Below are 22,241 nucleotides of genomic sequence, written 5' to 3'. Positions count from 1 at the left end.
GGGTTTTGGGGGGCGCGGAAGGAGGTCGGGCCAGGTGCAGTGGGGGCCCTTTCAGAGGCTGCACGACCCCACACCTCTGCCGTGTGCCCCGCGGGAGTTGGCGGCGGCACACCAGGTATGAGCTGATGGCCGCCCTCTCTCTCCCTGACAGAACGGTGCTGGGCCCTTGGGGACAGACCACAGAAGCACAAGCAGCTTTCCTGGCCCCAGGAAACGGGGTCAAGGGCTTTCACCAGCAGCCTGAAGATGCAGAAACCAAGCCAGGACCCCCGTGCACCCCATCAAGCCCAGGGTTCCAGTTCCATCCCCCCACCCCAAGGCTGGGCTTAGACCAGAGACCACACTTGTCCACCACAACTTCCTTGCAAAAACCCTCAGCTCACCCGAGGGCCAATGGAAATTTATTAATTTTTTTGTCCTTTTCCATCTTTCCCCAAGTGGCTTTTCCTTGCAAAATGCCTGACATGACACCAGAGGGGAACCTGGGAGCGGGGGGGCACCCCAAGGGGCAGCCCAGGGACTTAAATACAAGCTGGAGGGCAGGGCACAGGTGGGACAGGCAAGAGACAGCACGAGGGACATGGCTGCTCAGGGAGACCAAAGACTTGCTTTCTTGCAGGAAGCAGCTGTGCCAGAGGGCAGGGGACTAGGATCCTGGGTGCAGAGTGGATGAGCAGAGGCCCCCAACCCCGGATGGAACCCATATTCCCCAGAGAAGTAGCGGCAGGGGATGAGGGCCTTCCCTGGTGGGCTCCAGAGACCCAGGGGAGAGTGAGCCAGATGTGCTGCCTCGGGGAAGGGGAGGAGGTGCTAGCAGAGGGTTAAGGCTGGTGCCCAGCCTCTGGCACAGTGGGCCTTCCGCCTCTGCCTGACGTGGGGACAAAGGGGCACACTGGGCAGGCAGCGCATGGGTCTGTCTCTGGAAGGGCAGAGGGCGGCAGGAGCAGACTCCCTCCAGGCTCAAGACACAAGCCCAGTGCGGCTACCCACCCACCCGTCCTAGATATACTCAGACCCCACCGCAGCTGGACGGCTCGAGCTGGGAGTGTGGGAGGGGAAAGGAGGCAGTGGGGAGAGGAAAGGGTGGGCTGCTGGGCCCCTGTGGTCTCCATGCCTGTCCTGAGGTCCAGCCCAGGGCTCTGGATCCCAGGTCCTGGATCCCCTGGCCACTCTCCTGGCCCTGGGCACTGACTGCAGCCAGGGCAGTAGAGGCCGGGGAGACCTCAGCTCTTGGGCAGAAGGAGAGCAGGAAGAAGGGGAAGGAGAGAAACCCAGTGCAGCATACATGGGGGTGGAAGGGAGACCGACAGAAGAGCCCTCGTTCCAAAGAAAGGTGTGTAGGGGGGCATCTTGGAAAGTCACCTAGAGGCAGCAGCAGAGCAGGCCCCTGCCCTGCCTGACCACAGGTCCTGAGTGTCCTCCCTCAGGGACTCTGACAGAACTGGGGCTCAGGGCAGCAGGCAGATGGGCCAGAGGGAGATGGGGAGCCCAGGACACCCCAAAGCCACAGACTCAAATGCCCCAGGAGAGGGAGAGGGAGGCACCTCCTGCCCCCCCACAGGGACATCATCTGGAGAAGGTGCCCCCTCCTGTCCCACTCCATGTGCCCCTCCTAGCAACAGCCACCGCCAGCCGGCTTTACAGGGGTGCTGTCGATCTTGAGATTGGGCCGCTCGCCCCCGGAGGCTGCTCCGGGCCCCATCCGCTTTTTGATCTCGGCAGCCATGGTCATGAACGCCTGCTCGACATTGGTGGCGTTCTTGGCACTTGTCTCCAAGAAGGGGATGCCCAGAGAGTCCGCAAACTCCTGACAAGGGAGAGGAGAGAAGAGGAGGGGAGAGCAGGGTGAGGGGCAGGAGGCCCCAGCGCCCCCAGCCCAGGCAGACTGGCCCATCTGCTACCTTGGCTGTGGTGTTGTCCACCACCTTCTTGGTGGTGAGGTCGCTCTTGTTGCCCACCAGGAGCTTATTAACGTTCTCACTGGCGTAGCGGTCAATCTCCTGCAGCCACTGCTTCACGTTGGCATAGGACTCCTAGAGGGGGCCAGGGGCCAAAGTTATTTTGCTCCCAACTGTCACCCCTACCCCAGACCTGGAGAACAAGACCTTCTCTGAGGGGAACAGTACAGCTCTGGGCCCCTTGAGTCCTCGGCTCAGGGATGCAGCGGAAGCCCTCTGCTCCAGGCTGAACCTTCCTCCCTGCCCTCCTCCATCCAAGACCCAGAAGAGCCCCAGCAGCCTGCCAGCTGCCCTAGCACCTCAACAGCTGCTCCAACCCAGGCCTGCCAGCTCTGCTCCCTGCAGCTGTCTCTGCCCAAGACACTTGCAGGCCTAACCACATGTGAGAAGCAAAGAGAGAGTGAAGGGGAGACAGGAACAGAGAGTAACAAGTCTGCAAGAGTTACAGTTCCCACCGTGGCCTGAAAATCCCTTTAAGGTTTGTAGCCTTGGAGCGCAGGAGGTCGAGGGTCCTCTCAGGCCAGAAGCAGCAAGATCACACCTGTGCCCATGGCGAGACAGCGACTCCTGACAGGAGACAGAGGCCTAAAATTCAGTCCTAGCATTTTGGACACCAACAGCCTTATGACCCGGCTTCAGACTCTTCCAGCAGCTTGCCCCTACCCCACACACAAAGGACAGGACTTTCAGGAAAGTGCTCAAGCTAGTGCCACTTTTCCTCCTTAGGAGCCAGAGGCCTGATGACATCACACTGGCTCAAACTTAGACTGGCTCAAACTCTTGCCATGTTCCAAGTTGGGTCCTGCACTAAGTGCTGGGGACAAACGGGGAAATCATACCTGCAGTCCTGTCTCCTAACACAGTGCTCACCAGGACAGCAGAGCTGCTAATAGACTCAGGCACTACTATCATCAAGGGCAAAACAGGTTAGAAGGCAGGGACCGGGGAGCCCCCAGACCACCTCTGCTGGAGGTGGGAGCAACAGCAGGCCTAAGCCTGCAGGTGGGAACTGGCCTTGTGCAGGAGAGGTGCCAGCTGGGGAGCCACCATGGTGCCAGGTCACTGAATGGGAGGGGCATGGTGTCTCTGGGGAATGGGAGGAAGTGGAATGTTGCTGACGATGCTATGATCACACCACTGCACTGCAGTCTGGGTGACAGAGCGAGACCCCACGTTTTAAAATAAATAAAAGTATTAAAAATGTGGATGGAGACGCTGGTTTGGGGAGAGACAGTGAGGTCAGTGCTGGACATCTGAGTTCTGCAGAGACTGCTTGAGGCGGGGGAAAGGGTGTGCTCAAAAGCCAAGAGCCCTCCAAAACTGGCTTTGCCCTTCCTGTGAGACCGGAGGCAAGTTACTTAACACCTCTCCAAGCAAGTTTCCTCATCTGGAAAACACAAACCCCACCATTTAGTTTACTAGAGAAGATCATGAAGATCAGAATTAACACAGACACAAAGTGCCAGCGTAGACACGGACAGAGGAGGGAAGCCACAGCCACAGCTGTTAGATGCAGGAATCACAGAAGACAAGGCAGAAGCAAACCACAGAGTGGCCCCAGTCATGCACCAGAGTAAGGAGGAGAGTCCAGGGCAGTCGGGAAGCACCAAACACAGGGTGATGGGAGGCAGCACCGGACAAACCAGCAAACAGACACTGACAATAGAGAATCAAGTGCTGCAGGAGACTGAGGAGCTGGGGACGGTACACTTTTCAAGGAGAGAGAAGAGAACAGAGTTCAAAGCCACGAGAGGTCAGTCTGCTGAAATGAGGTCACTGGATAGATGGCAGTCAGGTGGGCCCTGGTAACCTGTCTGGGTGGTATGTAGCTTCCCCACAGCTCGTCCAGAGCTGAGGACATCATGAGTCCCTGGTGAGCTAAAGAGCCCGGCTGCTCCTCAGACAGGGACTCTTACCAGCCCACGGCTGATTTAAGAGCCCTCCTCATCCCCAGGGCTCGGCCCTGTTAAGCAACAACATTTGGTAGAAAAACACAAAGCAGGTGGAATGAGCCAGCCAGGTTTTCTGTCTCTGCCACTGGACTAGCTGAAGGACCCTCGGCAAGTCACCTCACCATCCTGAGCCCAACTCCTCACCTGTGTGATGGGAACATAACACAGACCTCTTCTGAGCATCAGAGGCAATCTGAGGGCTGGGCCAGGTTCTGTAAACTATAAGGTTTCATGGAACCATTTTCGGCTCTTGCTACCACCACTGTCAGTCACATGGGACTAACACTGCTGCTGGAGGCACAGAGCTTCTGGATCTCTGCTTGCATTGGGCCCAGAGCTCAAGCCTCCTCACTTCTTTGTCTAAGGCCCTCTAATTGTCCCCCTGCACTGTGTCTTCACACAGGAAGCCACAGACCCATCATAGCAGCCAACCGCCTGACTAAACTCCCATAACATGCAGGTGCCCAGAAGGTCTACAATAAGGTGGTAAGTTTGGCTTGGCGGGGAGGGAAGGTGTGAGGGCTTGTCCTGCCAGAACCTGCAACAGGGCCTTGGGAGGATCTATTTCTGTGGTTGTTTCCCTCCTTGTGAAATGAGTCCAAGTACAGTCACCTATTTTTTTCTTTTTCCTAGTTAGTTCCCGCAAGCAGACAAGTACAGTGTCTTTTCCAGGAAGCATTAGGAAAGAGAAGATGGAAGGAGGAAAAAGAAGAGTCAAAGACCTAAGGCTAAGGAGGCCAAGCTGAGGATGGCTAGTCCAGGAGTACCTGGTCAGTGACGTCATACACCACGATGATGCCATGAGCCCCCCGGTAGTAGCTGGAAGTGATGGTCCGGAACCGTTCCTGGCCCGCTGTGTCCCACTAGGAGACAGTAGGCAGAGGAGCAGGTCAGCTGGGGTCCAGATTCCCAGAGTCCCTTCCCTCCCAAGGCGGACACCTCTGTACCAGGGATTTTGGGAATAGCGACACTCACGATCTGAAGTTTGATAGTTTTGCCATCCAGCTCGATGGTTCGGATCTTGAAGTCCACCCCGATGGTGCTGATGTAGCTCTCTGTGTACGTGTCATCCTGGAAGTTCAGGGGCCAGTGAAATGATGGGAGTAAATGAGGTGAGGCCCACTTGGAAAGCCTCCCTCCAGCTTCCAGCCCCAGCGGGGTCTCCTAATCACCAAGCCCCAATTCCCAGCACCCAGCTGGCCAGCCCTGTGTCTTGTTCAGGGCAGATGTGCTGCTGGCAGGTCTTACAGCTTCACCCCTGGTTCCCAGATCTTGCGACTACTGTGCTCTGGGTGGTCCCTTCTCCCCCCAGCTGCCAGTCAGGACCCCGGGTAGATGGTATGGGAGGCTTCTTACTCACAGCAAACCGCAGGAGCAGGCATGACTTGCCCACGCCTGAGTCGCCAATCAAAAGCAGCTTAAACAGGTAGTCACTGGAGAGAGAGGATGGGAAGGCGTGAAGGGAGGCAGGGAGCCCACCTACCATCATCCTGGAGTCACAATTAGAGGATTCCCCCACCCCACGAGACATCCCTTGGTTTATTTTTGTTTTTTTTAGCAATAAGGTCTCACTCTGTCACCCAGGCTGCAGTGCACTGAAGTGATCACAGCTCACTGCAGCTTCTACCTCGCAGGCTCAAAGTGATCTTCCCACCTCAGCCTCCCGAGTAGCTGGGACTTCAGGTCTCCACCACCACTTCTAACTAATCTTTTTTTTTTTTTTTTTTTTTTTTCTGAGACGGAGTTTCGCTCTTGTTGCCCAGGCTGGAGTGCAATGGCGTGATCTTGGCTCACTGCAACCTCCGCCTGCCAGGTTCAAGCAATTCTCCTGTCTCGGCCTCCCAAGTAGCTGGGATTACAGGCACCTGCCACCATGCCTGGCTAAGTTTTGTATTTTTAGTAGAGATAGGGTTTCACCATGTTGGCCAGGCTCATCTCAAACTCCTGACCTCAGGTGATCCACCTGCCTCGGCCTCCCAAAGTGCTGGGATTACACGTGTGAGCCACCACACCCGGCCCCTGGCTACTCCTTTTATGTTTTGTAGAGACGGGGTCTCACTATGTTGCCCAGGCTGGTCTCAAACTCCTGAGTTCAATCGATTCACCTGCCTTGGCCTCTAAAAGTGCTGGGATTACAGGGGTGAGCCTGGTCATCCTTTGGTTTAGAATACTATGGTGCTCACCAGATCTTCCCACCAGTCCCGGTCAGGGAGGGCTGATGCCCCCCTCCAGAAAAAGCTAGCCCAAAGGGCTCTCAGCTTGCTGAGTCTAAATTCTCACTTTATGGAGAAAGAAATCAAGACACAGAGAAGGATGTGACCTGCCAAGGCGACAGAGCTGGGTATCCTACCCTGATTTCTGAGACTTCATGGTTTGGTACAGTAGGGGCTATTTAGGGAATCCCCAGTACATGACCTGTGGTATGCCTGGCTTGGCAGAGGAGGCCCCAGAAGTAGAACCCAGGGCACAGTCTAGAACTTGTTAAGTGAAAAACCCATGTAAAGAGACTGATGGCCGGGTGCTGTGGGGTGTGCCTGTGGTCCCAGCTACTGGGGAGGGTGAAGCAGGAGGAGGATCCCTGGAGCCCAGGAGTACATGACCAGCCTGGGTGATGTAGCACGACCCTGTCTCTCTTTTTTTTGAGATGGAGTCTCACTCTGTCACCAGGCTGGAGTGCAGTGGCACGATCTCGGCTCACTGCAACCTCCAACTCCTGGGTTCAAGTGATTCTCCCGCCTCAGCCTCCAGAGTAGCTGGGATTACAGGCACGTGCCACCACACTTGGCTAATTTTTGTATTTTTAGTAGAGATGGGGTTTCATCATGTTGGCCAGGATGGTCTCGATCTTCTGACCTCGTGATCCACCCGCCTCAGCCTCCCAAAGTGCTGGGATTACAGGCATAAGCCACCGCGCCCAGTCCACCCCATCTCTTTGGAAACAACAACAAAAAACCTGTTATGAAGTCACCAGGAAGAGGTGGTCAAGTTGCAATGAAAATTGCACTTAAGGCTGGGTGCAGTAGCTGACACCTGTAATCCCAACATTTTGGGAGCCCGAGGCACAAGGATCATTTGAGCCCAAGAATTTGAGACCAGGCTGGGAAACAGATGGAGACCCTGTCTTTCCAAAAAATTAAAAAATGTGCCAGATGTGGTGGTGTACCTCTGTATTCCCAGCTACTCAGGAGGACAAGGCAGGAGGAATGCTTGAGCCCAAGAGTTGGAGACTGCAGTGAGCCATGATCTTGCCACTGTACTCCAGCCTGGGTGACAGAGAGAGACCCTGTCTCAAAAAAAAAAAAAAAAAAAGGTAAAAGGTAATCACATTTAATAATATTGAGTTCCAACTTGTGACTGTGTGAAGTCACACAGTTGAGTTCCCTGTGTGAAGTACTTCAAATGCATCATCTCATTTAATCTTCACGACAGTCCAATGAAGTCAGTTTTATCATTGTCAACTAATGAGGAAACCAGAGGCCAGAGAAGGGAAGTGACTTGCCCTAACTTACACAGTTTTTCGCTTTAAGACTCAAACCAGGTTTGTCAGACTCCAAAGTCTCCCTTCTCTGTTCCCCTCCCAATCCAGCTCAGAGCTTCACCCTTCCCCAAGGAAATCTGAGACCTGGATGTGGAGGAGAAAAAGGAAGTGGCAGAAGAGGAAGAAGATAACTGATACTTGGGGAAAACTATTAGTCCTGGGCATGAGATGTGGGCCACCTACCCGCAGAGGGAGTGACCAAGAGTGAGGAGAGTTTGAGGACCAGAGAATCCCGCTGGAAGGGGGAAAGCAAATTCCATATTCATCTAAACTTCACAAGCAGTGTGACAGCCAAGGGAAGGGGTGCGACGGTGGCGTTGGGGGCCTGAGCAAAAGCGAGGAGAGGGCGGGAAAGGACGGACCGTCGGGAGCTACAGGTCAGCGTAACCCAGGCAAAGGGTAGGAGGCAGCCCCGGAAGAGAGGACCTGCGGGAGACGAGACTCAAGCGGCGCTTCGGGGCCTCCCGCTTAGTTGGCCAGTTTCTGGGCCGGCCCCAGGAGCCGGGCTTCAGGAGAAAGAGAAGGGTAGAGGGATTCACTGCCCGACCTAAAGGGCCCGAGCCTGAACCCGAGACCAGAAACTATCTAAAGACGGGCTCCCAAACTCCAGGACAGTTGTCAAGCAGCAGGTGGGGAAACTGAGGCCTGAAGTGACCGGGACTGCGGGGTCATCTGACCGATAAGGCCTGGTAGGGCCGGTGTCTCGGGCTCCAAGAGCTGCCCCTCGGGGTCGCCACGTCTGGGCCCCGGGTGTGAGAGCTCGGGGTGTTGAGCCGGGGTCCTGGGGCCCCTGGGGGGAGGGGCAGAACCCGGATGTGGGGGGGGGGGTCAGCGGAAGAGGGACCCGGATGTGGGGGCGCCGCACAGTCCTGACCCGGGCCAGACAACCCCGGTACGCGTACAGCCCCGTATTCGGGATCGAGGCTGCGCTGGACGGCGCGGGCGGGGCTCACTCACTATTCGGGGTTCATGGCGGCGGCGGCGGCCCGCTCGGTCGCTCCCAGTCGGCTCTGCTCCGCCTCCCGTTCCAAGATGGTGGCCGCTCCGCCCCAGAGGCCCCGCCCGCGACGCGCAGGCGCAAACGTCCTCTTCTCAGGCCTCGCCGCGCTGGTTCTCGGAACTTGTAGTCTGAGACGTTCTCCAACTCAGCCCCGCTGCGCAGGCGTAGTCGGGGAGCCCGTGCCTCCGCGCCCACTCCCATCACTACTGGCGCATTGCCTTCTGGGGCTTGTAGTTTGCACGCCGGACGCACCTAGGCTTGAGCACGGTGCTGGAAAGCCTGACGGCGTCTCGGTGTTTAAAAAGCTCAGTTTAGAGCTGGGCTTGGCACGTTTCACATCTGTCTGATGGAGACAGTCATCCTTACCCTCCCAGTACCCACGTTGTGAACATTAAATGAGAATGTGGGATCTAGCAAGACTAGTAAAAGTTCACTTGTCCAGGGTTCCTCGTGTACTAGGCACTCCTAACTCGCAGCCGCGTGTCATCACCCGCATTTCATAGATGAAAAAACTGAGCCTCGGGAAACTCAGATGAAAAAACTGAGTCTCGGGAAACTCACTCAAAGTCAAAAACTTTGTGAAGAGCAGAGCTCTTAAGAGCCCGCGGTCTCCAGAACCCCACAAGTGAAGGTTTTAGGGAAAGCCTGACTTGTGGGGCCCCCACCCAGTTCCGGGGTGGGCCAGAATATCTGGGCCCAGCTGCGCGGACAGCGGTTGAGCGAGACACACTGTCCCCCACTCACGCGCGACCCTTCCCGGCTCCACCCGTTTAGAGACGCGGGGGGGGCCCCGACCTCCGCCTCAAAACAAGCCCGGCTCAGATTCAAACCGTCTTTATTTCTACAGCAACATCTGAAAATAGAGAGCAGCCGCCTCACCCGCAACAGGGGGAGCCCCTCCTGCCACCAAGGGACCGTCGCCGCCCCTCGCGAGAAGCTGCAGGCGTGGGGAGAGGCGTGGCAGGATGGCTCGGTGGGCGGTGCCCGGGGCGGGGTCGGGCCGTGCCTGGGCGGGGCCGGGCGGGAGGGGCAGTGCATAAGGCCGGGATGCGGGGCAGGGCCCGGCGGTGGGAGGACTGACTAAGGGGAGGTCCCCGTCCTGGGGCACGGGGCGATGGCGGGGTAGGACGCATCCCTCAGAGGCCAGGAGGAGCGCGAGAAGGTCCCGGGAGCCACTTGGGAGGCGCCACTCCCGAGAATGTGGAGCCTGGGAGATACCACCGCACGGAATGGGGGTGATTAAGGCCTGGGCGGTACCACTAGAGGAGGGACGAGGGGAGGCCCGGGTAGTACCGTGGACTGAAGGGTGGGGCGCGGCCAATAACTTATTTCTCTATATACAGAAGCAACGGCCGGGTTGAGTTGGGAGGGAGGGCGAAGGTGCCGAAGGGCCGGCGAGTGCTTAGTGTTCTTGGCTCTGGGGTCTGGGGAGGCCAGGCCACTGAGTCTATGGTGGAGACTCCAGCCGGCACCTCCTGCTGGCCCCGAACCTAAGGAAGAGGGCCCTGCTGGAAGGAATAAATAAGGGATCGAGCTGGAGTGGGCAGGCCCAGCCTCCAGGGCTCAGGCTGAGATGACAAGGGAGAAGGTTACCCTGAGATTGAACAGAAAAGACAGGGGCTGTGGGAGAGACAGGCGGGACAAGCAGCAGGCCCATGCGCAGGGCTGGGGTGAGGGGGGTGTGTCAGGTGGGCGCTCTGGTGACTGGCTGCCCCTTCAGCATTAGCCCACCAGGGAGCTTCGTCGGGAGAGGTCCATGGAGCTGGAGCTGAGAGTGCGGCTGTCAGAGAGACCTGTGCCTCCAGGCTGTGGGCAGAGGGGGCAGGTGGCTCAGCCCTGTGCTGCTGCCAGTCTGTACCTCCCTGGCCTGAAGGGGCCTGACCCGGCAGAGGCAGCTGGAGTCCCTGAGCTGGGCAGAGGCAGTGGCAGTTCCGGCCCAAGGCCACGCCCTGGTGCCCTGACACTCCCGCCCATCTCCACGGTGACTGTGTTGGCACTGGCCATTTACACATCCACCCCCAGGAGAGACTGGGTTCCCCTCCTGTGTCTCCCCTTTGTCCAGCCCAAAGTAGGCCTGGGATAGAATCCATTCCCTCCCATGTCGGATGAAGAGGCATGCTGGAGGGAAGCTTGGCAGCGCACATGCAGCCCCGGCCACAGCCGCCCAGTGCCCGGACACCCGCTTGCCCCTACCTGGGTCGGCTCTTCCACGCTCTTGTTGAGGAAGTTGAGGGAACTGGCTCGCTTCATCCTGAGGCAAAAGGACAGCGTGGTATTTGCCCAAGGAGGAACTCAGGGGAGATGGGGGCAGGGAGCAGGGTGGGGCTGGGGAGGGAGCAGACTGGTGGGTGGTGGAGCCTGAGAGGGATGGGGAGGTTGCCTGGGGTCAGTGGGGCACACTCATGGGTCAGGAGCTCATCCGGGGTTGCTGGGTGGTTCCTGAGGCTCACCTTGGTGGGGGGCTCACCTGGGGTTAGGGGGCTCCTGGGGGCCGCCCCCCTGCAGCTTCTTTACTAGCATCTCACTGCTGCGCCTCAGGGCGTCTCGGAGCTTCCCAAAGGAGCCGCTGCGCCGCAAGGAGCCACTGCCATCCTGCGGGTGGACAGGCTCACCTCTAGGCCCCACTGGCCACCTAGGCTCCCGGCCCGGCCCCAGCCCCTGGACTCACCCCACTCCACTCAGCTGTAGGTCCCGCATCCTCGAGGTCAGACTCAGACCGGGGCCCGGCACCCCCGGCCACGTCTCGGCTGCCACGGCGGTCTCCCCGCCCGCCACTGCCATCTTTCAGCAGTTCCACCACCTTGGTCTGGCTTGCGGGGTCCAAACCCTGAGGGAGGGGCAGGGGCATCAGGGAGGGGCAGGGGCATCAGGCCGTGACTGGGCCACACTCAGGGCCACACAGGTGTCTGCCCACCCCCTCCTGCATGGAGCCCCACCTGCTTGCGGTTGCGGCTGGCACAGTCCTCCAGTGTGTGTGCGGCTTCCAGCTTGCCCTGGCGTCGGTATAGGGCCCCCAAGCTGCGCAGGGTGGTGTTGACTGTGGGGCTGTGGATGGGAGAGTCTCAAACTCCATGTTCCCCCAGACCCAGGGCCCGTCCTGGCACCCAGCCTATAGGGGGCCCTGAGGAAATAGGGACCTCTGGGGTAGCCAGAATCCATTCCCTCCCATGTCAAGCCCTGTGCTGGGCCCACCCAGCCTCTTCTGCCCTGGGGGAATCACGCCAGGGCTAGGGACCTGGCCCCAGGGCCCTCATGGGATGTTGTCACCAGGACCGAAAGCTGGGAGACCCGGAGCAAGATAATTAGGCTGAGAATTAGGAGACAGAGCCTTCTTGGGACAGGTGACCTGTGAGCTGGGCCTTGCCAGATGAGCGGCAGAGGAGGGGTGTGTTAGGAGTGAGAGTATGGAATGTGGAGACTGCCCTGCCATGCTCTGCTCCCCAGCCCCGCCCCGCCCCCCTCACCTGTCTACTTTACAGGCCTTGTACCAGCTGCCATATTCCCCATAGGGGGCGCTGTCCCGGCGCTTATCCTGGAAAAAGAATGGTCACACTAAGTGAGAGCAGGCCCCGTTCTGCACATCCCCGCCTCCCCTGACAACCACCCAACCTGCCCCACAGAGCTACCTTGCTTTCCTCCCGCTCCTCTGCATGCATCCAGATGGGCTTGTTGTCCCCTGGGGAGAGAAAGGAGACTGTCAGCGGCCTACCATATAGGCCTCACCTGGTTGGGCTGGACACAGGACTGGGGTCAGGGGAGGGGAGACCAGGGTTGGGCTTTGTTGAATGAATGAACAAGAATAAGACCCAAAACACTACTGACCCTCTTCTGGACAAAGAGATGAGCAGAACAGACCCTTACACCTCAGGCCACAGCCCAAGACATGTGCTAGGCCTGAATGATGGGCCAGGCTCCGAGGGACTCAGGAGCAGATGACAACTGACCATCCGGGGCCGGAGGTAGTTTCTCAGAGCGGGAGATGAGGTGAGCAGGAGTTGCCAGTGAAGAAGGGGGATGCAAAGGTGTGTGAGGCACTGGCAGGCCAAGGGGGCTGCATGAGTTGGGTGTATGCTCACATGTGCAAACGTGAGCACAGGTGGCTGGGCACCATCTGGGGGTGAAGCTGGGGACCAGCCAGGCCAAAGTCTGACGGCCTGCCCAGCTGAGGGATCTGTCCTGGGTGCTGATGGCAGAGTGGGCCTGGGATGGATTGGCCAGAGGCACATGGCAACCACACACTCACCATTGACAGAGCCAAACTCTTTCTCATGAGCGCGGGTGAGGATCTCCTTGTACAGGGTCTCTGCATCCTGGTACTTGCCCTGCTTCAGGTAGCAGGAAGCCTGGAAGTGGGAGACCCAGAGAGTGAACAGGATGCATGGAGCCAAGCCTTTTTCTCTCCTTCTTCCCCAGCGTCATCCCTGCCTCCCTCCTTTCCATCCTCCAGCCCCTTCCAGCCTCAAGGCACCAGGTTGTTCTTGGTCTTGGCTACATTGGGGTCATCGGGCCCGAGGCGTGTAGCATAGATCTCCAGCGCCCGCCGATAATAGTATTCCACCTCCTCGGCTTTGCCCTGGTTCTGGCACAGCAGGGCCAGGTTGCTGAGCTGCTTGGCCACATCTGGGTGAAACTTTCCTAGGACCTGGGATGGGAGAGGAAGCCAGGGGTTGGGTTCAGGGCTGCCCGGGCCCCTGGCTCCCAGACCCCTGGCCTGCCCAGCCCTGCCTGCTCCCACCTTCTCTCGGATCTCCAGTGCCCGCTTGCACAACGGCTCAGCCTCCTTGTACTTGCCCCTCTTGCCATACAGGACCGCCAGGTTGTTTAGTGTCGCAGCCACCTGGAGGTGGGAGAATGGAAGCTCCTTGACCCAGGCCCTGCAGGACTCTGGGACCTGCAGGGGATGGGGCACAGCCCCCACCTCCCACCCAACCCTCACTCACGGCTGGGTGGTCCTTGCCCAGGGTTTTCTCCCGGATGGCCAGAGCATCATTGAGTAGGTGGGCAGCCTCCTTATACTTATTCTGATCCCTGGGAGCAGGTGGGAGCATGGTCAGGGCTGTCCCCCAGCTCGAGGCCCTCCCCAGTGGCCTGCAGTCCCTGTGGTCACTCCTGTACTCAGTGAGTGAGTATGACAGAGTGGGACCCATAGTGTGGGGAGACCTGCTTAGCTCCTGCTCTCCGAGCTCCAGGGGCTGTGGGCAGTTTTCTCACAATTGGCTGGGGTGTGCGGTGCTGGAGTCCCACTGACTGCCTGGTGCCTAGTATCCCTGGGCGCCACATGGCTCTCCTGCTGCCCCTTTAGCGTGTCCCGCTCTCCAGGTCCCAGTGCCTTTGTTCATGCTGGCTTTTTGCCATGGGAACCTTTTCTAGCCTCTTGTGTTCAGCCAAACTCACTTTCTGGCAAAGCCCCTCCTCCAGCCTTAGTGCCTGGAGAAGCTGTGCAGACTCCCCAGGACCCCTGGAGTCCTCATGTGCAGTCCCTCCCCAGTTCTGGCGAAGCCTCTCTCCTACACTAGACAGTTTTACTCGCATCTGTAGCCCAGCTCCACACAGGTGGGCCCCGAGTCTGGGCCCACAGCAGGCACCAAAGGTTAGTGATCCAGGGCTGAAGCGTTCCGGAAGAATTTGGGCACCCCCAGAGAGTCCTCACCGATAGACCAGTGCCAGGATGTTCAGCATGGTGGCAACGTCAGGGTGGTCGTGGCCTGACGTCTTCTCCAGGTCTTCGAGTGCCTGCTTGCAGAGTGGCACAGCTACCTCATAGCGGCCCTGTGAGGCGTACTGGATCACCAGGTTGTGCAGGGTGCGGAGCCGGGCCGGGATCTCGTAGCCCCCATGCTGACCAGACACATCCCCTCCTCCTGGGCTAGGGGCTGCAGGGCCAAGGGCAGGAGGTCAGATGTACCATCTGCCCACTGGGCTGAGATGGTACATGCCAGCTGTGCCTTTGAGCCACTTGACACGTGGCCCTGGGCAAGTCACTAACCACTCTTTCTCAGTTACCCCATTTACACAGTGGGTCTAGTTACCCTATAGAAAGAGGGGGTAGAGGCCCAGCTCCAGTACTTAAGGCTCTGTGTAATGGGGCAAGTCGCCTAACCTCTGAGCCTGTGTCCCTGTGTACAGAGTGGAGGCCCCGATGCACGACCAGTACCATGAGCAAAGCAGGCACTGGCCCCAGTGTGGCTGTCTGCACATGCCTCCCTCAGAGGTGACTCGGAGGAGAAAAGAACTCTCCCAAGGGTCAGGGTAACTAGTGGCAGAGCAGCACTGGAAGCCAGGCTGGCGACTCCATAGCTCTTAACTGTGATGTCTGCTCCCCACAGAGCTGGGGGGATGTGAGAAGCAGCAGCACGTATGATTGTTCTTGAAGCTCTAACACGCTAGGATGTCATGATCAGAAGTGAGGCAGGAAGGAACATGGCAGCCACTTGGTCCCAAGGACCAAGAGTTCACACAACCTTTCCTTCCCCCACTCCAGAACTGCCCATCCGCACCTGGGCTCTGCTCATCCTCATTGGGGAACAGGTCATCCAGTGTGTCTTTGGGGACGTCCCCCTTCTCCTCCTGGGGAGGAAGACAGGATGAGCATCAGGGAGGGGGACACAGGGCAGCCAGGGTGTCCGTGGGCTGGGGTGGAGCCGAATTTGCTCCATGCTGCCCCTCCCTGCTCCCAGGCCCCCTTGCTGGGCAACAGTGACCATGGTAGGAGCTCACGTTAGGGGAGGTGTCTTCATCCAACTTGCGGATCTGGCTCATGAACAGCAGGTGCTGCTTCTCCTCCTCCAGCTGGGCCACGGCCTGCTCACTGCGCTGCAGCTTCTGCTGCGTCCCCGCCAGCTCCTCACGCAGCCACTGGTTCTCCTGCACCAGGCGCCGCACCTGCGCCCGCAGCTTCTGCTTCTCTGATTCTACGGCCCCCAGGTGGCTCGACAGTGCCAAGATCACCTGTGCAACCAGCCCAGGTAAGGGTCGGAGCCCCATCGACCCCTCGCCTATGACTGTAGCCTGGGCCTAGTTGGGCTCTGGGACCCAGTGAAGGGCCAGGCCTGGCCCTACAGTGAGGAGCTGTAGGCCTTTTCTCTCCTAGTCAAGGGAGAATCTCCTCAAGGCCTCAAACACACCATAGTGCAAAGCCCAAACCCAGGAGGCTTGGGAGTCCCCAGTTCCTTCCTTCTGGGATCAGGAGAACCCCAAAAGGGCTAGTTGGGGTGCTGTGCTTTCCCTGAGCTACTAGCCCCTTCCTTCATCTCTTCCTGGGTTGTACTCAGGCCCCTGCTGCCACAGCCACGAGGTTACTGCTCCCTGCCCCAGGGCTAGTGCTTGCCCACAGAACTCTGCTAGATGGCTGAAGGGCCACCCAAAGACTCCATCCCCACTTCTGCTGAGGGGGCCACAGCATCCCCTGCCTTTCTGCAGCTCCCAGGTAGGGAAGGGGCATGTATCCCAAATGCTCAGCTGGCGTGAGGAACCACAGGGGCAGGAAAAGTATCCAGAGGCCTTGACCTCAACCCCCACCCCTCTCCCCAGCCTCTATAACTCCTTTCCTGAGTTTCCAGTCTCTTCCTGCGTTCCTGCCTAGGTTCCAACCTCCCTTCTTGCTCTCTTTTTTTTTTTTTTAATTTGAGACAATGTCTCACTCTGTCACCTGGGCTGAAGGGCTATGGCACCGTCACAGCTCACTGCAGCTTCCACCTTCCAGGCCCAAGTGGTCCTTCCACCTCAGCCTCCTGAGTAACTGGGACTATGGGTGCACACCACCACACCTGGCTAATTTAAAAAAAAATTTTGGCCAGGTGCGGTGGCTCACGCCTGTAATCCTAGCACTTCGGGAGGCTGAGGTGGGCAGATCATGAGGTCAGAAGATTGAGACCATCCTGGCCAACATGGTGAAACCCCATCTCTACTAAAAATACAAAAATTAGCTGGGTGTGGTGGTGCGTGCCTGTAGTCCCAGCTACTCAGGAGGCTGAGGCAGAAGAATCGCTTGAACCTGGGAGGTGGAAGCTGCAGTGAACGGACACTGCACCACTATACTCCAGCCTGGGTAACACAGTGAGACTCTGTCTCAAATATAAATAAATGAAAATAAAAAATTTTTTCATAGATACGGGGTCTCATGAACTCCTGGATTTAAGCAATCTTCCTACCTGGGCCTCCCAAAGTGCTGGAATTACAGGCGTGAGCCACCACACCTGGCCTCCACCCTTTCCTGGTCCTTCACGGTCCAGGGTCATTTCTGCAGTGGTGTCTCCAGCTAGTCACACCTCCCACTCTGCTCCAGCTTCACTCATGGCCTTGATGCCCATGCCCTCCATGCAGACTGTTCCCCCTCTGTGAGAGTGCATGTGCTCCACCAGGTGTGGGACCCCTGACTGGTCCTCTCTGCCTCTGATGGCCAACTGGCAGAGGAGTGAATGTCCTTGCAGAGGGCCAGGCCGTCTGAGACCCTGTACTTTACAGTTGGTTAGCAAATGCCTAAGTGACAGGTGTTTCCATAACCACTAGCTTAAAAAAAAAAATTCCCCCAACAGCCTGGAAGTATACACAGCAGATGGCATGATCCCTATTTTAAAGAAAAGGAAACCAAGATGATACAACCTCCCCAGGGTTCACGTGCCAGGCAGGGGTTCAGCCAAGCTCTGAGGAGAATAAAACAAGTCTAACTCCTTGCACATCCCAATGGCTCCTGGACATCTCCAATTGCATATCATCCTGGCAGCCTCAACTAAAGGGGGCTGATCCACCCAGGCCCTCTCCTCCCTAATGTGCTTAAATCACAAACCTGGGAGTGATGCTGCCTTCCTCGCTCTCTCCCTTATTCCACCCTGGGTCTTCCTGGACCTACCTCCAGAACATCCAGAACTGGTCCCTTTTCTCCACCATCATAGCCACCCCTTAATTCCAAGCACCAGCTCTGATTTGAATTCCAGCAGTGGCTTCCTAACCACTCACTGGAGAGTGATTGCATCCTCGACCCACTGAGGTTTATTCTCCACATCTCAGCCAGAGAGAGTTTTTAGAAATTCAAGTCAGACTGTGTTGCCTGTCTGCTTAAAGCCCTCCAGAGGCTTTCTGACTTCCTGAGAATAAAACCCACACTAACGAGGCCATGATCTGGCTCTTGGCTTCTCCCCAGGCCTCTTCTGTCCCTCTCTCCCTTCCATGAAGCTCCAGTCACACAGTTCTTCCCCGAGTTCCTCCACCACAACTCCTACCCCAGGACCTTTGCACATGCAACTTCTCCCCTGCCTCCCTTTCCTGGAGACTGGTTCATTTCTTCCCTCAGGTTTCAGTTTGTCATTTCCTCACAGAAATCCTGCCTGACCAGTAGACAAGACTCACTGCTGTGAGCTATCATAAAATCTTGTTCTTTTCTTTGTAGAACTCATCACAATTTGTAACAACCAATTATTTCCTTATGTGTGCTTTTGTCTCTTTTCCAAATAGGGCAGGAATCCTGTCTATTTTGTTGGGTCCTGTATCCACCTAACGGCCTGGCTGGCACTGAAAAACTTATCTGTTAACGAATGAATAGAAGAATAAATTGGTGGGAGGCTGTGTTTCCTTAAGGATTTTCTTTCTGTTCTCATATGCCATCCAGTCTCCCTTAGGTAGAGGGGAGCTGGGAATGGGGCTCTGCGTGGGGGCGAGGGTGATCATGGTCTCTTACGGCAGGGCTGGGGTCGCCAAAGTGCATTTATTTCTTCAAAAGGTATTTACTGGGGTCCTAACACGGGGCTCCAGGAAACAGAAGATTCCTTGCTCATATTCTTCTCCTAGATTACTGGATTTCTCTGGAAGGCTCGATCCCTCCAGTGACCGCCCACCTCAGTACCCTAGACTGACCTACCTGGGCCTCCCCCAGCCCAAGCTCAATGGCTTCCAGGGAGCGACGCAGGAGGATGCAGCGCTCCTGCGAGCCAGGCTCGGCTTCGCCGGCCTCAGGCGCAACCAGAGGAGCCAGCAGGGCACGATGCTCCCCACGCAGAGTCTCCAGTCCCTGGATGACGGCCTTGGTGCCCAGCACGATCTCATCCTGGCTCAGCTTCTCCTCCCGCGGAAGCACCATCATGGCCATGGTTGTGGCGTCTGTGAGGACGAGGGTGCGGGCAGGCGGGCGCCGGGCCTGGGGCCACACCGCCCCAGATTAGGTAAACACAGGCGGTCCCCGGACGCCTGGTCCTGTGTGCCCAGGTCCCCCAGCCGGCAGCCCGTACCGTGCCCACGCTTGGCCTACAGAGGGCGCGCCCGGCTCGTCTTGGCCAGGGAGACGCAATGCGGTGCGGCCGGACCCTGCTTCGGCCCCAGACCACCGGCTTAGGCCGACTTAGGCGGCCCAGTGTCCGGGTTTCCCCGGGGACCCCCTAACCAGGACAGGTATGGGGAACGTGGGGGCTCACTCCTGTGCAGGAGACCCTGGTCCCTCCGGCGATCCGGGCCCAGCCCCTCGGACAGCCCCATCCCCAACCGGCAGGCCACGCCGCGGAGCCCATCCTCCCGACGGGCCGACCCTGCGGAGGCCATCCCCCTACAGGGGCTGAGACCGCGGCCCTCAGTCCTTCCAGGTTGTGCCCACTACGACCCCTCCCCTGGGCCAGCGCAACGTCCTGCGGCCTCCCCTAAAAAGGCCGCGCCCCTGCCCTGGGCCACCCGGGACCGCGCCCCCTACCAGGGCTGGTCGGATCCTCCCACAGGCCGCGCCCACGACGACCCCCTCCCCTAGGCCGACCCGGAGCCTCCCCCTGCTTTAGGGCCTGATCCCGTCTCCCGGCCCAATCGGCCCGCGCCGACCTGCGCCTGGTGCTCGGGCCCGGCTCCGGCTCCGGCTCCGGCTGCCTCCCGCTTCACCCGGACCCGCAGCCGCGAGCCGGTCCCGCCGCCTCCATCCCGCCGGCCTTCCCAGCAGCCCCCGCGCCGCCTTAAAGGTGAAGCCGCTACCTCGGTGGCGTCGGAGGGGGCGAAACACGCTTCTCACGGCCAGCTCGCTGCCTTAAAGGAGCGCGGGCCGGGCCGGCTCCAGCGGGAGGGGGACGGGGCGGGGCCATCGAGGCGGGGGCGGGGCGAGGACCCGCCCGGGGCGCAGTTTCCAGGGGCCCGCCAGCCCCGAGGGGTGCCCTCGGCCTCAAAATGGCCCGGGTCCTCAGGGTGTGGAGCTGCTCGGGAGATTGAACCCTAAGGTACCTAGTGTGGCGCCATCGAGGACGGCGGGAGAAACTGAGGCGCAGGGAGAAGGTTGGGCTTCCCGGAGTACAGAGCGAGGCATTTGCCACTAATTGAGCGCCTACTGCGTGTTGCGCGCCTTGGTGCCCTGGGTTCATTGACTTAATGCTCACGAAGACCCGAGAAGTGAGTGCCGCTGTTACCTGGCTCGCAGATCTGACCCCGGGCTTCGCATCCCGGGGTCACATCTGGTGGGGGACGCACCATCTCTGACAGAGGTGGTTCAGCGCCCTTAGCTCAAGCACATCCGGTGACAGGGAGCTTACTACGTTCGGCTCTGAGACAACTCCAAAGGTTAGCAAAATTTTCCTTGTATAGACCTCGAAGTGCCTTCCTGCAGTGCTCATCCACAGCCCTAGCTCTGTCTTCAGAAAGAAAGCTGCTCCCTTATGTCAGTTAAGGTATTTGGAGACAGCGATGGTGCCCCGCGTGGTCTCATCTCTTCCCCGGGCTGCTCCTGGTCCCTTCACTCAGTCCTACCGCAGTTTCCTGACCCTTCCCCATCCCAATTTCTCCTTTCTGGGTGTAGTTTAGCTTGTCGGTCCTGCTCAGAAGGTGGTGCTCAGCCCAGGGCCCAGTGATCAGAGATGAGGAATGAACTGCGCAGATCAGAGGGACGGTACCCCCAGGATGCCACCTGTCCACAAAGCCGCAAACCAGGCTGCCTTTTACACAAGTGAAGACCCTCTATTTTACACATCTCAGTTATATCCAACCAGGTTCTTCTCAAACCTGTTCTCTGCCAATTATTTTTTTTTAAGAGAGGTTCTGGTCCAGGCGCGGTGGCTCACGCCTGTAGCCCCAGCACTTCGGGAGGCTGAGGCGGGCGGATCACGAGGTCAGGAGATAGAGACCATCCTGGCTAACACGGTGAAACCCCGTCTCTACTAAAAAATACAAAAAATTAGCTGGACGTGGTGGCTGGAGCCTGTAGTCCCAGCTACTTAGGAGGCTGAGGCAGGAGAATCACTTGAACCCAGGAGGCGGAGCTTGCAGTGAGCCGAGATTGCGCCCCCGCACTCTGGGCGACAGAGGGAGACTCCGTCTCAAAAAAAAAAAAAAAAAAATTCTTACTTTATAAAATACTTTATAAAAAAAGGTTCTTACTTTATCGTCCAAGCTGGCGTGCAGTGGTGTGATCATAGCTCACTGTAACCTCAAACTTCTTTGTTTTCTTTTTGAGATGGAGTCTGTCTCCCAGGCTGGAGTGCAATGGCACGATCTTGGCTCCCTGCAACCTCCACCTCCAGGGTTCAAGCGATTCTCCTGCCTCAGCCTCCCCAGTAGCTGGGATTATACCACACACCACCACACCTCGCTGATTTTTTGTATTTTTGGATACGGGGTTTCACCATGTTGGCCAGGCTGGTCTCAAACTCCTGACCTCAGGTAATCCACCCACCTTGGCCTTGGCGCAGCCTGTAACCTCAAACTCGTGGGCTCACGAAATCTTCCCATCATAGCCCCCCAAGAAGCTAGGACTACAAGTGCATGCCACTACACCTGGCTTTTTTTTTTTTTTTTTCCCAATTTATTTTCTTAGAGACAGGGTCTTGATATGTTGCCCAGGCTGGTCTCAAGTGGTCCTCCATCTTGGCCTCCCAAAGTGCTGGGATTACAGGCATGAGACACCGTGACTGGCATGATTTTTTCTGGATAGCTAATACTTTCATTTGTGCAACATTCAAAAGACATACAAAGGCCAGGCTCAGTGGCTCACACCTGTAATCCCAGCACTTTGGGAGGCTGAGGCAGGTGGATCATCTGAGGTCAGGAGTTTGAGACCAGCTTTACCAACACAGTGAAATCCCGTCTCTACCAAAAATACAAAAATTACCTGTGCCTGGTGGTGCACACCTGTAGTCCCAGCTACTGAGGAGGCTGAGGCAGGAGAATCGCTTGAACCCAGGAGGCGCAGGCCGCAGTGAGCTGAGATGGCACCACTACACTCCAGCCTGGGTGACAGAGACAGACTCATCTCAAAAAAAAAAAAAAAAAAAAAAAAAGGCATACAAGCAAGTTACAATGAAATGTAGTTATCCCTGTGACTGCTGTCCTCAGCCATCCAGCTCCCCTCTTCAGAAGCACACCTTCTGTTGTGTCTTATGTCCATTGATTATGTTATTTGCATCAGTGCTGAACTTGTGTTTATCCTTGTTCATTTCAGCTGGTCATTTTTCCTCCAGAACCCCTGAGATTGGGGTCTTCTGCATTTGGGACCTGTGGTCCTTCAACCGTCACATTGGCCTTATTTCCCAGATACATTGCCATTGGTTGGGCTGGGCTCAGTGGCTCACACCTGTAATCCCAGCACTTTGTCAGGCTGAGGTGGGCAGATTGCTTGAGCTCAGAAGTTCAAGACTAGCCTGGGCAACATGGTGAAACCCCATCTCTACAAAAAATACAAAAATTAGCTGGGCATGGTGGTGTGTACCTGTAGTCCTAGCAACTCAGGCGGCTGAGGTGGGAGGATGGCTCAAGCCAGGAGGTGGAGGTTGCAGTGAGCAGAGATAACATCATGCCACTGCACTCCAGCCTAGGCGGCAGAGCCAGACCCTGTCTCAAAATAT

At 57.6% G+C, this 22,241-nt stretch overlaps 2 protein-coding genes and 1 long non-coding RNA gene across 6 annotated transcripts; 1 reads left to right on the top strand and 2 right to left on the bottom strand.

The window, feature by feature from the left end:
* Window positions 1-358: 358 nt before the first annotated feature.
* Window positions 359-8,530, bottom strand: RAB1B (RAB1B, member RAS oncogene family). 2 transcript variants are annotated; one of them, XM_009185596.3, is made up of 6 exons: window positions 8,406-8,530; window positions 5,271-5,343; window positions 4,886-4,981; window positions 4,678-4,773; window positions 1,902-2,033; window positions 359-1,807 (listed from the first exon to the last, which is right to left on the bottom strand). In XM_009185596.3, exons 1-6 carry the CDS (start codon window positions 8,417-8,419, stop codon window positions 1,613-1,615), a joined length of 606 nt encoding a protein of 201 aa, XP_009183860.1. In that variant the 5' UTR covers window positions 8,420-8,530; the 3' UTR covers window positions 359-1,612. The 2 variants fall into 2 exon arrangements, with proteins under 2 accessions (XP_009183860.1, XP_009183859.1); XM_009185595.4 differs by lacking the exon at window positions 8,406-8,530 and adding an exon at window positions 7,632-8,052.
* A 736-nt stretch (window positions 8,531-9,266) lies between these two features.
* KLC2 (kinesin light chain 2) lies at window positions 9,267-20,407 on the bottom strand. Of its 3 annotated transcripts, none has more exons than XM_009185597.2 (16): window positions 19,390-20,407; window positions 18,302-18,577; window positions 15,166-15,396; window positions 14,946-15,015; window positions 14,099-14,321; window positions 13,389-13,476; window positions 13,184-13,285; window positions 12,917-13,090; window positions 12,692-12,791; window positions 12,075-12,124; window positions 11,913-11,980; window positions 11,385-11,493; window positions 11,117-11,275; window positions 10,916-11,040; window positions 10,642-10,699; window positions 9,267-10,254 (listed from the first exon to the last, which is right to left on the bottom strand). In XM_009185597.2, exons 2-16 carry the CDS (start codon window positions 18,527-18,529, stop codon window positions 10,171-10,173), a joined length of 1,869 nt encoding a protein of 622 aa, XP_009183861.1. In that variant the 5' UTR covers window positions 18,530-18,577; window positions 19,390-20,407; the 3' UTR covers window positions 9,267-10,170. The 3 variants fall into 3 exon arrangements, with proteins under 3 accessions (XP_009183861.1, XP_003909574.1, XP_003909573.1); XM_003909525.3 differs by having other exon boundaries at window positions 19,243-19,411; XM_003909524.3 differs by having other exon boundaries at window positions 18,302-18,540; window positions 19,243-19,411.
* Window positions 15,315-18,020, top strand: LOC116269784. Its single transcript, XR_004177590.1, has 2 exons — window positions 15,315-15,413; window positions 17,899-18,020. It is a non-coding gene; the product is annotated as an uncharacterized LOC116269784 (long non-coding RNA).
* Window positions 20,408-22,241: the final 1,834 nt, after the last annotated feature.

This window comes from Papio anubis, chromosome 12, assembly GCF_008728515.1.
Source record: "Papio anubis isolate 15944 chromosome 12, Panubis1.0, whole genome shotgun sequence".
Taxonomy (NCBI): domain Eukaryota; kingdom Metazoa; phylum Chordata; class Mammalia; order Primates; family Cercopithecidae; genus Papio; species Papio anubis.
Note: the sequence above shows the minus strand (reverse complement) of the source record. Positions and strands in the feature narration are given on the sequence as shown.